General features: G+C 41.3%; 1 protein-coding gene across 7 annotated transcripts in view; it reads left to right on the top strand.

Moving 5' to 3' along the window:
* The window catches only part of ANKRD44 (ankyrin repeat domain 44), a 286713-nt gene that overhangs the window by 93405 nt on the left and 178835 nt on the right, over positions 1-14473 (top strand). For 6 of the 7 annotated variants that reach the window (XM_070508287.1, XM_044768520.2, XM_070508289.1 and 3 more), the window contains exon 2: positions 13064-13147. The exons of the other annotated variant lie outside the window; for it this stretch is intronic. In XM_070508287.1, coding sequence (XP_070364388.1) covers positions 13064-13147 — 84 coding nt within the window. The remainder of the gene's footprint in view (positions 1-13063; positions 13148-14473) is intronic. 7 annotated transcript variants of the gene reach the window in all.

Below are 14473 nucleotides of genomic sequence, written 5' to 3'. Positions count from 1 at the left end.
TGATGTTAGGTGTGTAGCATGGATTCCCAAATCTAGAGTTAACCTGCAAAGACAGTAACGGGGCCTCCACACCACTTAGAGCCAATGGCAGGGAGAGGGCGGGTGAGGAGAAGGGGGCGTGGAACCTCCAAGAAGGGAGCCACCTGTTCTCGTCAGCTGGGCCACAGGAGACATCAGGACACGGGCTTCCTCCCTGCCACCCAGGCTCAGGCCTCAGGCCCTCCTTGTTTGGGTTGGTGCAGTGGAGGTCAAGGGATTTTTTTCTTCCTACTGCTGAACAGAAACAGACAGCAAATTAGGTTTCATTTAAACTCAGTAATTCCCTCTCCTTATTAAAAGCCCTATTTTCTGCAATGCGACTGTCAAGATTATGTCTTAACTTGGCGTTCAAGTTAACAAGCTGGGAGTAAATTTGTTTTCCTAAGCTTAAAAAATATTAGACTAATTTTAGACTGGGAAGGATGGTGGAAAAGAAGAGAATCTTAGACTTCCCTGTGGTGCCACCTCAGTTAAAAATCAGATCCAATTTTTAGATCTCAAGTCTTTGAGATAAGAGGCATGTTAATTTGCTCATGCCGAATTCCTCTTCAGGACTTTCTCACAGAGTGACATATTTTCAGTATCAAGGCAGAATATACCTCTGGCAGGTACACGGAGCCCTCAAATCTTATTTACCAATATGACAGTTTAAAACTTGTTATTAAATATGTTTTATACTTCAGTGGGCTTGGTCAGTCTCACACATAGCATTGCAACGCCCAGTGAAACACCAGTACTGCTGGGGCTCGTTTATCAATACTAACGTTTTTAACAGAGTTTTTGATTCCCAAAAGAGCCCAGTGTTTTGGTTAAGTTACGATCACTTAAACTTCATTATTACTTTCCTCCATTTTATTCATTTTATTTTCCAGATGGACAGGAACCATTTAAATGAATGCTATTGTTTAAAGAGCACAGAACAAGGTGGTGTGTGTGTGTGTGTGTGTGTGTGTTGGCAGGGGGTGAGGTGGGGCTTGGAAAGGATAGGAGGGAAGAGACTTGGGGAGTCTGCTGGCTGGAAGTAGTGCATTTTAAATCAGGGTTAGTGTAATCCTCTGCGTCAGCTAAACTTGGGCTTCTTTTATGCCTTTAAGCAGAGACTGGGTGGGGGTGGAGGAGTATGAGAGGGACTCTTCGGAAATGTGATTTGGGGAAGGGACTGCTTATTGTCACTCTCCTGAGTCTAAAGTCAGTGCTGTGCCTGGGCTCATTTGTCACTCCAAAATATAATTTTTTCCCCTCCATCCATCTAAACCATTCTCAGGCCTCTCTGTTCAAGTCCTGCCTCTTCCACACACACCACTGACTTCTTAGCCCTTCTTGTTTCCCCTTTTTCTGAACCAGAGAAGGCCCCTGGAGTGTTAGGACTTAAAGGACCTCCGAGCTCTGTCTCTAGTCTGCCTGTCATGGTGCTGAAGGAAAACTTGGCTTGCATTTGCGTGAAGTCTGTAGAACACGGTTCAGTCCTGTCTTACACAGTTTAATTGTTTTGTGTGGGTTAGGCTTATTTCCCCAGCTATATTTGGCAGTCTCTGAGGAAGGGACTATGTCACACATTTCTTTTGTATATTCCATAAAAATAGCATATAGTATGCGCTCCAAAAATGCCTTCAGCTCTGGTAGCACTTTTCTGTGAAATGCACCAGCCAGGACAGATGCCGATAGAGGCTTGTTTGTTGTGGCACAAACTAGAAACAACCTGAGTGCCCAACCAAAGGGGAATAGTTGAACATATTGTGATATACCCATATTATGGAGTATTATATAGCTATTCAAAGAAATGAGTTACTCCTACATCTAGTGCCCTGGGGGGAATGCCCTCAATATATTATTCTTGCAAATAGCAAAAAGGGAAATAGTAAAATTTCACTTTTGTGATAACAGTGTAACCTCTCTCTTCTGGATCTGTATTTCTACATATCAGCAGAAACATAGGAAAAGATGTGAAGGATACACACTGGGGTGTTAACATTAGAGGTGGGAAAGGTTATTAAGTTTCTTCTTTGCCTTGTCTTTGTATCATTGCAACAGGGAAACTATAAAGATTAAAAACCAGCAAATGGGGCTGGCCCGGTGGCTTAGTGGTTGGAGTCACGTGTTGCGCTTCAGCAGCCCGGGGTTGGTAGGTCAGGATCCCAGGCACAGATCTGGCACTGCTCGTCAAGCTGTGCTGTGGCGGAGTCCCGCAGAAAATAGAGGAGGATTGGCACAGATGTTGGCTCAGCGACAGTCTTCTTCAAGCAAAAAGTGGAAGATTGGCAACAGATCTTAGCTCAGGGCCAGTCTTCCTTACACACACACACAAAACAGCAAATCAAAGAGAAAGAGAAAATGTGTGGAGCTTTTCAAGCTTCAGAAAGTCCCTTTCCCATAATTCTTCTTTCCACTTTTCAAACTTTGCATGATTGGAAAAAAATGAGTTTTCTCTTTTGACTAAATTGTAGAATTAGGAAATAAAGATAGCATTATACTTGGATTAGGTTTTTTTTGTTTGTCCGTTTCTCAGCTCATGACATGAAGATAAGATGACGTGAAGTTAAGTTTTCTTCTGACCAAAACTTACACTGTGAAGGTAGCGCCCACCCCGAAAACCTTGAGGCTCTGGTTTCTGTGGTGGAGAGGAGAGAGAGCAGCAGATTGAACAGATGCAGGATGCTAACTGACTTCGGAGCCCGAGTAACTTCCTGTCCCAGAGCTGAACAGAGCAGAGTAATCAGCTGCAGGGCCTTGCACAAGTGGAAAAGCAAAGAAAGTGAACACTGCAGAACTTCCTCTGCTGATGGTGGGGCCAGCTCTGCTCCAGAGAGCCCTGCATCTCACGGAGGAAGTTGGTGAGAGGCTTTCCGCATATAGGCAGCCATGCCTGAGTGGGCTAGCTCTTGCTGCATTAAAGGTGGGGAGAGGTCACTTATCTTTTAGATCCACATCTTGGCCATGAAGAGTGCTTCCCTCACAACTCAGGGACACTCCATCCTCAAGACCTCTCACCCAGACTGTTGTTGCAGTCTCCGAACTTGTACGACTCAGGTCTTCTTCCAGGTCGTCATACAATCCATTTCCAGAGTGATCATCACTCCCCTGCTCGAGAACCATGCGTGGCTTCCCAGTTCTATAGAAGAGCCCAGATTTCTTAGCCTGACACTCAAAGCCGTCTATGATATGACCCCTCTCTACCTCTTGCCCTGTCCCTTCTCTCATGCTCCAGCCAAATGAAATTGTTCCCTGTATATGTTCATTCTTCCCAGCTTCTGCTCACATTCTTCTGAGGTACGACCACTCCCTTCCCATTCCATCCATCTCTACCTGTTTAAATCCTCTCCAGTCTTCAATATTCATGCCAAAGGCTGCGTCTTTCAGACCAGATGTGCTCTCTCATTCTTCTTCATGTACTTCTCCTGTGGTATTTACCTTACACTCAAGTTGTGTATAGTCATTCCTCTTACACCTTGGTAACTCCATCAAGGGAGAGACTGACTATAACATCTCAGTGCCTGAATTTCTTACGCTTGGTAAATTTCCTTTGTTTAATCAATCTTTGTTGGATTGGGTCAAATATGTTTATCTGAAATGTACCAGATTAATTTTTTAAAAACATAGATTTCATTTCTTGTTGGCAGGGTGCTATGCAGAGACATAAAGGAAATATGAACTGGATTGCTGTCTCTGCAAAGAAATATAATGTGACCATCCTTTTTAGCAAAATTTCCCGTTTTGTATTATCTAATGTTTTTCAGCCTCTTGGACTCCTCTCTTCCTGCTGCCTTATCGTTTCCCGTTGACTTCTGTTGCTGAATGCCCTTGCTATGACATTGGGTGGGGAAAGTGAGAAGATGCTTCCTGGAAGACTACACTGAGAGAATCCCTAATAGATTTGACTTTCTTGTGACTTTCCTGTTTTTGTGGGCAGCAGGGGACCCTCCAGTCATCTCAGGCAGAGACTAATAGAGGTCCTGGTCAACCCCCTGCCTTAGATTTGGGAGTGATTTGAACAGCCCAGGCCAGGGCGGTGACTCAGTTTTGCACATCTCCTTCATCCCCCATCTGGCCCCCTGTGGAGAGGTGGGGAGAGCTTAACTCCTGTCTCCCTTTCCAAGGAATGCATATGGAATTCAAAGGAAGTGAACTGCAGAAAGGAAGGAGATTTAAAAGAAAACTCTCCTGGGCATTGGAAAGACTTGGTTGGGCAAAAAGTGCCTTTTGAAAGAGTCAAGGTTCTAACAAATTTCAGACAAACCCAATTTGGAGTTTGTTTGAGTCTTGAATGACTTTATGTGATTGAGTTAATCCATATATCTCATACCTGGTACTTCCATCCCCCTCAAATATAGCAAGAAATTGCCACCTTCCTCATCAATGCCTTTCATTTCTGCACATTGATGTGATTGTTGTTGTTTTTGAAGGATGCTTGAATTGCATTATTTAGCTTCTAATTTCCAATAACTCTCAAAAATTATAATTACTTTAGGCCACAAGAAAATATTACTGTAGTTATAGACCATTTTCTATCATATTTTTTCTTTAGGAATACTATCTTATTGTTGCCCTTATCATGAAAAGGGATGTACATACGAGATATTAATAAAAAGTTGTGTTTGTACAATGCATCCTAAGACTTAGAACCACTTTCTTTATCTAAACAAAGAAATTGCACTGAATACACTTATTACCCTGATAATCATCTAGCTGTATAATTTTTTTCCCACAAAGGTCACTAAAGTGGCTTATATTGATTGGCATTATTAAATAACCCTCCATATTTGAAACCACATGAATTCAATATGCTATAGGATGCAGTTATACAAAGAATGTAACCAAAACTAAAATAGGAAATAAAACTTCTATAACAATTTTTCAAAACAGGACACTGTTGTGGAAGTATGTTGTTGTTCTGTTTGCATTACACTGATTTCAATATTCTCTATGAGCTAACCTCTTGGATCCTTTGTGCTCTTGCTTAAACTAACGTTCTTTAAAAGTTAACTCCTGAGCACCATTTAATTAACTTAGCTAAAGTTGAGATTTGATCTCAAGCCATTTGAAACTAGACAGAGCGAAAAAAGATGTGGGTAGTTGGCAGCAGATCCCAGTAAAAATATGGCATTTGGCAGAGCGCGTTGGCCTTGTTTTGCTTTGCTTTGGCTCTTTATGGATGTGGCCTATTTTTGAAATGCTGTGATTTAAATTCAGTGATCAAGTGACAAGTCTGACAAAACAGAACTTACTTCCGTGGAGGTTCTGTGGGGGGAAGAATGGAAGCGTTCCAGGACCTAAAGGAAGTAACCTCGATTTCACCTGGAAACATTAGTGTCTTGGGGGCAGGAGATTTGGGCTATATATAAAGAGTGAAGGAAAGTGGCCAAGACGCTGAGCCAAACTTGCATCCAGGAATAGAGCAGACATCAAAGAACTGAAAACTGTGTGTGTTGTTTCCACTCCGTTCCTGTAAGTAGCAACTGGGGAGCCTGAGATAAAGGAAGATGGGAGAGTTCTTTCTGTGATGCCTTGGATCGATTGCAGTAATCGTCTTCCAACTGGCTTCTCTGGCTCCATTCTCTCCTCCTCCAAAGCTCAGCGCACACTGTGGACAGATTAAATGTTTGCAAAAACCCTCAGCTGTTTTCTTGCTCAAGACCCGAGTTCCTATTTGCCCACAAGATTGGGTTAGGACTCCTTCCGCTGGCATGGCGCTCCCCCGACCTAGTTATTTACTTTTCCAGCCTTTTCCCCTACTCTTCTCCAACGTGAAAGATTTATTCCAGTGTCATTCTTCATAATCCAGCTTAACACCTACCTTCTCCATCTTTTTGGTAATTCGAACTCACACTGAGCGCCCCTACTTTGAAAGATTATAGCTCTTTGTCTTCTATCTTTTGGCAAGATTGTTTTATTGTTAGTTATTTTGTTGAGAGTAACGATGCCTAGAAATATATACACATATAGAGTGACTATATGATGTAAATATGTACATCAACATAGAAAGGATATATATGGTGACATATTTCCTTAGTGAGTTATAAGGTATATAATATTTCTCCATAGGAAGTACATTGAAACTGAGGCTGAATTCCTTAGTATAAAATATATATAATATATTATATTTATTCTATATTCATCATCTTGTATTGTATTATATTGTATTACCTGACACACGAGAGAGAATACTGAACTGGGAGAATCAGGAAAACTAAGTTCTTGTCTCAACTTGGCCACTACCAGGCAAATCGTTAGACCCCCCCTCACAGCTCCAAACAGGGAATTCATCTCCTTTATGACCATCAGGAGATCAAAAAGGAAAAGTATAACTGTACACATGTGTGATAACCTTAAATAGTAAAATTATGATTTCATATTCTCATCCAGAGGACATGAATATGTGCACCCTTTGATGAATCAAAGAAAGATGATGTATTATTCAGGTGAGTTGCTATTATTTTGACTTTTTATATTAGACCACTGAGTACAGAGAGGTTGAGTGACGTATTTGAGGTTGCCAGTGTGACGGAGGCCAGCTCGGGCTTGGTTTGGTTTTGCTCCCCTGCCTGAGAAGGCTTTTCTCCCACTGTCATGGGCCCCTTGGCTTTGTAGGTGGTGTTGAATGGATGATAATCCTAACTTGACTTATTTGCTCTGTAATTTTTTAGGAAATCTCCCTCAATCCCTTATTTTTCCTCTTGTAGGATGGATGGACTTACATGCACTTGTCTGTGAAAGTTTTTGAGCTTGTTAACTCAAAATCAACACTAATCACTATTTTTATAGATTATACGTAGGCATCCGGCCTTGTACAGAGGGCGTTGCATATATTATGTCATTTCTTAAACACATCTTGTAAAATGGCCATGATAACCCCATTTTACAGATGAGGAAACTAAGGCTAGGATTTAATCCCAGGTCAGTCTGATACCCTATTAATCTCCCCACTATGGAAGAAAAAGAGAGAGAGATCTCAGGTCTGTAAAAATGAACATTGCCTCCAGATTTCAATTTAACCAATACTGTTGTTTCATCATTTCCTTTTACCTAATCTTTTGTGAGTGACTAATAGCAAAGTTGGCGTGCCTGGGTTTCATTTTCCCTTGGGGTAGCTGTCCTCTGGTGAAGGCGCTAGTGAGTAGCATTAAAGAGCAGAGATGCAGCCAAGGAGGAGCTCAAGAAAGCAAGGCGCAGCAAAGGATGTGAATGTTCCCCAGACTGGAGAGTTGGTCCTTGAACAACTATTTCATAGTCAATCCCATGTATTATCTTCATTCTAGAAAAGGTTAGATAATAAATTAATTTTTCCATTTTCTGATTAAATATAGTCCTTTTTTTTTTACAGTGTTTAAGTATAGAGTTAAGAAATAGCTACATATAGAGAGGATATTACTGATACTTGGAATTTTATGCTTTTTTTGTTTTTAATAATAATTGGAAATATTATAGACACTGAACGCTGCAGCATAGGCTGTAGGAGACATTTTCAGATATGTAGTCCTGTATTAAAAAAAAAAAGTTTATGAGGATTCAGTATATTTTGTACAGTTCTTAAGGGAAACAGGTTTTGATTTTATGATCATCATTACATTTCTGTGATGAAGTGAACTTCTCCCCAAGTAAAGAGTGCTCTGTATTCAGGGAGCACTTAATGGCCTCCTTTCAGCAGATCACACAGCAGGACCCACATGAATAGAGCTAACAAGTTTTGTCCATTAAGTCTAGTGACTTGAACAAATTTTTATTATCCTTTTGTAAAAATCCAAGCACTGCCTCATACAAAAACCGGTTGTTACCTAATGAAGTGTTTCGGTGTGTACGTATAAGTTGATGGTTTCATGTGGCCAGATTATTGCTGCATCAGCTATAAGCTACTAATAACGTGCTCCCATCTTGCATTAATGATGTACTATACTCAGGATGCTCAAGTATGGACAGATGTTTAGCAATATCATTTTTTGCTCTTGGCTATTGATTGATTCCCATCACCCGTTCCTGATTAGAATGCAAGATGTTTTCCTTTAGATTTAGAGTCTTTAATTACTCAATCTAATCAAAAAAAGACAAGCAACACCCCAGGAGTTGGAATGACATGCTGGAGCATCTTCTTGGACTTACCATTGGCTGTAGTTACAGATGCTCAGTGACAGCCTCTATCACTCTGCTTATCTTCGAAAGCCAGTTTTTTCAGTCAAGAACATGCAGCTCCCACAAAGGGAATGTGAAGTGCACTCTACAAGGTTTTAACAAAAAACACATTGGTGGTTTCACTAGGGGATTTTGGAGGAGGGACCCACAGCCTCATTGGAGGAGGGGGTGGGTCCTCTCAACTAGCTGTGCTCTCACTGTAGGACCCATGAGGTACTTTACTCCTAAACTAATGGCATGTCTGGTGCCCCTAGTAGCAGTTTTTGAAGGTAGAATTGAGGGAATAATTGAATTGGGTTTTGCAAATGATGAAAATGATACATTAACACCTGAGTTTTAGATAGCTTCATTCTTATTTCCTAAACACCTGGACCCTCGGGGATCAATAGGGAAGGCTTCTTGGTTTTTTGTTTTGGTATGTACATAGGGTGTGTGTTTACTTATTACTAAGAACTCTCTCAGAAGCCTGAGTTCTTCTATGTCTTGAATAAAGTGGATCCTCCAGCTTCCTTCTTTTAATTACGCAACCTGAACGTTCACTCTTATCTCCCAGGTAACAAATTACCATCTTGCTCCCCCTAGTGGAATTGTCGTTCTACTTCAAAGTTTGAGAATACTGTCTCAGTACATATTTGATTTAGTGTCTTACTTTTGGAAATCAGATATTTTCCCAATTTCTTTTCAAAGACTGAGAATAAAATAGAAAAATATTGTGTTGGATGGGCTGATAGGGGGATGGGTAGAGAAAGTGGCTTGTTGCTGATAAGCTTTCAGTTCCTAGTGTTAGCAAGGTTAGCTACATAACGTATAATGGCTGCCAAATTCAAGGGGCCCCTCTGCTCTGCACATCTGTCTTAGAGGGGTCAAGTGTCATCAGCCTGGCAGACAGTCTCCTCCAGAAGGCAGCTGTCAACACTCCTGGCAAAGATGGGAAGGTGCTGGTATTGATGATGTTGAAAGACAGAGACAGGTCCTATCCTAATATTGAACCCCACTTGTGCCATTGGTAAAGTAGCCCAGGAAGTGTCCTTCTGCCTTCTGAATCTATGTGAGGGACTGTGCCAATATCCACGCACATGGCAATCATTTCCAGTTTACAGTTGCTAAGCATGTCAATAAAATTTTAGTAATTGAAGCTGAAATTATAGCATACCTTTCTTAAGAATTTAAATTTATTTAGGGAATGATAACCAATGGTTTCATGGCATTGGAATCTCTCTCTCTCCTTTTTTTCTGCCACTATTTGTTTTTCACAACTTTGACCCTTGTTATAAATTTGTGTTTATTTAACTTTGTACCCCGTTGCACACTAAGCACCCTATTTTATATATGCTGGTATCGAAGTGTGTGAAACTTCAAAAAGAAATACCAGTACTTGCCAAGGCTTGGGACTCTGCTCTTTCGCGGGTAAGACTTATCAAGTTCAAGGCAAAAGCTGCAAAAGATAGCGTGGTTGCCAAATTAATGGTCAACAGAGTCAAGTACCTGATACCTATGAGCAACAATATTTAATTAGAATGTCCCCCCTTTCTTAAAATCATGTAATAGAGATAATATTTGGATATGTCTTTTTCTAAATATTTATTCTCAGGGTAAGTGTTTATCTAGGGAAAAATAAAACAGCAGGATTGTGTTAAAATCCCCACAAAAGGGAATGCCAAAGTGCTCTCTGGGCATGTTTTATTTGGGAGCGTGGAGAAAAAAGGAAACACCCGTAATGTTTTTTTAGAAAATACTACTTGCTCAAGAGTCACAGTAATTTTGTTCAAGAATTACATCCATGCAAACGCAGCTTCTTTTCAAGCAAAGAGTGAATCTGTGATGCTCTGGTTTGGAATCCCGTGATGCTTGGATTCACAGTGTGAAGATGATGTTGTGTTGGCCACACAGCACAGCTGGGGCTAGAGATGTCCATCTAGCAAGGCTTTGGGCTCTGGAGAACAGACCCTTTTCTATTCCACAGACAGTGTGAGGGATTTGTCTGTGAATCAACGTGTATCTCTGTGCATACACACATGAGTGTAAATACAGATGTGTGTACATTGGCAAATGTAGGTGTGTACATGTGGGTATATGTATTCCACACGTATAATAATAGTTCAGCTTCTTCCCAATGGGTGCTGGGAATTCTGTGCATTGGCAATACTCTCCAAAGCAGCTTCTGGCAGAGCCAGGCCTAGAGGTGCTGGGAAAGTGTGCATACTGGGAATTCTGTGTGTTGGTGAGACCCTTTAAAACAGTCTCAGGGACTGGGCCTGGCATGTTTGGGAAGCCCTACACACCACTCCCTGCTGAAAGACTGTGCTGGCGTCCTTGTCTGGCAGCTTCATCAGGGTGGCTCTCCTTGGGAACATTCCAGCCGTAGCTTGGAACTCTTGTCTTTCTTGAGAAGTGTGAGGACCGAATGTGACAGAATATCTGTACACATTCCTTATACTCCTGAGTGATGAGAGGTTTGCTTACCTAGCTGTGTTCCCTTAAAGTGACTAACCTGTGGTGCATTAACTCCTGGGATATGTTTGTTCTTCAGAATCTTAACTTCTCAACTGTTGATTGATTACTGTTGATTTAACATCAAAGTCTTGTCAGACTCTGCCTCTGCTTGTCATCCTGTGGTTATTGCGCTTTCATATTTGTTTTCTCTTAAGATTCAGAAAGGCGGAAAAGTACACACAAGTGTTTGGCCACCAGCACAGCAGATGGAGAATTATGAAACAGATAAACAAGTTTCAATATTTTTGTTGAAATCCTGAGTTTGTGTCTGACTCTGTGTTTTCTATGAAACACAGTCCTTGCTACAGGGCAGATAACCTGGAGACCTGGTTGGCAGGCCGTCAGCAAGCGTGTGGAAGGATCTCCTTGTCCTTAGGCAGAACAGCCAGCTGAGACTGAACTGGCAGAACACTTGTGTTCTTCAAGGCTTCTTTCCTGCTGCTCCATTGTTGGCAATTTGAGAAACTCTCTCTGAATCACACACCTCGGCAAGGAGGTTGAATCGAGAGGGCATTTTGAGTAAAAAAGAGATACATCTGTCCGCTTGCTGGAAACTTTTATGGCAGAGGGGAACACTGTGGACAAATTTCTGGCATATTGGAGTATTTATCTGCTATTTAACATTTTTCATATAGTACTGCCTCAAGTCCTCATACTATATCCGACTGACAATATTGGTCCCCCCAAATAATAATAAACACTGTCAAAACCCATAAGGCAACAGGAGGTTAAAAAAGAGAGAAGGAAATTTATAAGGAATATGAGGACTCGGATTCTCAAGGAAATGAACAGGGAGAGGTCAGGTGAGGCTAATGATTGTACCTTAGGCCGGTGTTCACCAGTTCCGAAGATTAAGTGGGCTTTTACGAAAAATCTGGATTCACAGGCCTCTACCCCAGATACAATAAATCGGAACCTGCAGGGAAAGGATCTGGGAATGTTGGCTTCACAAACATCACAAGTGATCCTTATGGTCAGACAAGTTTGGGAAATTGCCATCATCTAATTGCCTACTAGGATTTATCTTCCAGCTGTGTTTCCATCGCCCTTTATAAATCCTCTGCTGTATGTTGGGTCTTGTTTAATGGATGTGAGTTCAATGATAAGCGCTCAGGAGCTAATCCTAGTATCCAGTATCTAATTGCCTAAAGTATTTCCAAAATTTGTGAGTGAATGTGTGTGTGTGTATGTGTGTGTGTTTGTAATCGCCAAGGTTTTTCAAGTTTGAAAAAAAAGAGTCAAATATTCCATAATGGCATCATTAAACATTTCTTAATGAAAACATCTGTTATTCGTGTAGGGTTGTATGGTCAAAGAGAGTTTTCCAATATATGAACTCATTTGTTCCTAATAACAATCCTATGAGTGATTGGGCAGCAAGGTCATGCTCACACCCCAGATTACACGTGGGAAGGGGGCTCACATGTAGCCGGCGGTGGTGGAGCTGCTTTGAGCAGGACCCTTCACCAGGTGGGGCAGGCCCAACACCAACCCAGGAGCCCACCAGTTTTCCTCTTTTACCCCACACTCTAATCACCAGGTTGACGACAGCATTTCTAATAGATCGAGTTCCTTGCGTATCCACACTTTTGCACACCCTGATCCGTCTGCCTGGAATGCCCTTCCTTCCCTGTCTGCAACGCACACTCATTCATTAAGACGTCTCCCAGGAAGCGTTTCTGGATGCACTCTTCTCCTCACCCTACCTGCCACCCAAGCAGAGCTAGTTTATCTTCCAGCTGTGTTTCCCTCGCCCTTTATAAATCCTCTGCTGTATGTTGGGTCTTGTTTAGTGGATGTGAGTCCAATGATAAGCACTCAGTAACACCCCTTCTTGCTTTGCACCCTGCCGTTATATTTTGAGCAGGCAGTGGGGTGTAATCCCACCTTAAACACTCAGTGCTTGTTGGCTAACGTTATGGGGAACGTTTGGGAATGATTTCAAGGGTTTTCCAGACATTGACAAAAATGTGTTCAGGTGGTCAGAACATGGCCATTTCCATCTTCTAGGAAGGGAATTATTTGAGGGTACTGTGGAACATTGTCTAAGAGAAAACGGGGGAACGATGGGGCTGTATGCACAAGACCACAGATTTGGGAGTTTCCTTGATGGAGAATTTAAGGGGCTTTCAAGGACATCCTCAACTATGAGTGATGTTTGTGTTATACTCATAGCCCCAGCTTAGATGTGATTGTCATGGCTTTTGAATCGTATTATAGTTATTTCTTTGTGCAAATATCTCCCCCACTAGACTTCCAGTGAGGGTGGATCTGAGCTATACTTATCTTTGTCTGCCAATTGATAATTGTTGAATAAACTTTTGGGGAACAAATCTTTTAGCCATCTGCATCCGAATGCAATCAAATATATTTAATTATAGTTCTCATTCAAATTCTCCTGTGTTTGCAGCCACCACTGGTCCAAGCAATCTTCAGTGGTGATCCAGAGGAGATACGGATGCTCATCCACAAAACTGAAGATGTCAACGCTCTGGTAGGAGATGCTATGGTTTTGCCCGCTCAGGCCCTCTTCCCCTTTCCTGTACCATGGACTTCTTTAGTATCTGGTGAAAGCTCTGGACTGCTTCTCAGAATTCTGTTTTTAAATCCACGAAATAAAATCTATAGGGTTAGAAGGGAAATCAATTATATTGAAATATAGTTATCAAATTGTTAAAAATCAAATGTGTGATGTAATAATATATATGTTTCTTTGTTAACACATTTAAATAGCAAGATACAGCAGAAGATCTAGTAATGGCCATAATTTAAAAATAGTGATGAGCATGATCAATATTTTGAGTTATCTGTGACTAGTATAATGGGGTATGAACATACCTGTGATTTCTGTTGGTGACCAAATCACAGTTACTGCTGCCACTACTGAGGTTTGCTGCCTACATTCATAATGGATGGAAACGTGAAATTTCTATTAGAAGTTAGTGAAAATAAAGATGTAGTATTTTTACACCTAGAACCCATGCCCTACAGCAGGGGTTGACAGACTGGTCCATCACCTGTTTTTGTACAGGTTACCAGCTAAGAATGGTTTTTATTTTCTAAATGGCTGAAAAAAAATGAAATGAAGAATCATATTTTGTGGCACATGAAAATTATATGAAATTCAAATTTTCATGTCTGTAAGTAAAGTTTTCTTGGCAGACAGCCATGGCTGCTTTCGCTCTGCAACAGCAGAGTTGAATAGTTGTGACAGAGACTGTATGTGGCCTGAAAAACCAAAAACACTACTGTCTGGCCCTTTAGAGGGAAAGTTTGCTAACCTCTGCCCTGCAGGGCCTGTGAACCTGGGATTCATGGATGAACTAGGCATCCTATGTGCGCTCTGAAATCGTATGTAAGGTACGTGTGCACTTGTGGACATATATTTTTTCTGTGAAAGGGTAAAGGCATTTCATTAAATTCTTAAAAGGATCTATGACCCCCAAAAGATTAAGAACCACAGGATCTGGAAGTTCTTGAAACAAGCAAACCTGCAAGGAAGAAAGGTGAAAAGAGTTAGTCAATAATTTACCTTTTTAATAGTTTTTGAGACCTAGATCGAACAAGCAATTATGTGCAGTATATGCTACTAATTCTCTTAATGTAACTCAATTGCCTAACTGCTCCAGTCCATCAGGGAGAAGAGCTCTCTTTGAAATCTCTAGTGTTAGGTAGAAACAGCAAAAGAGTCAAACCCATCTCAGTGTGAGAGCTTTGCCGGGGGGAAATGAATTATGTGCAAGGTTGTCTCTCCACCCGGTCGGCTGAATGCTTTATTCACAAGGTGAGTCATTTGGTGCAACCCTTGTTCTGTGGCCAT

Source organism: Equus asinus, chromosome 4 (genome assembly GCF_041296235.1).
Source record: "Equus asinus isolate D_3611 breed Donkey chromosome 4, EquAss-T2T_v2, whole genome shotgun sequence".
Classification (NCBI taxonomy): domain Eukaryota; kingdom Metazoa; phylum Chordata; class Mammalia; order Perissodactyla; family Equidae; genus Equus; species Equus asinus.
This window is presented reverse-complemented; position numbering and strand designations above follow the sequence as displayed.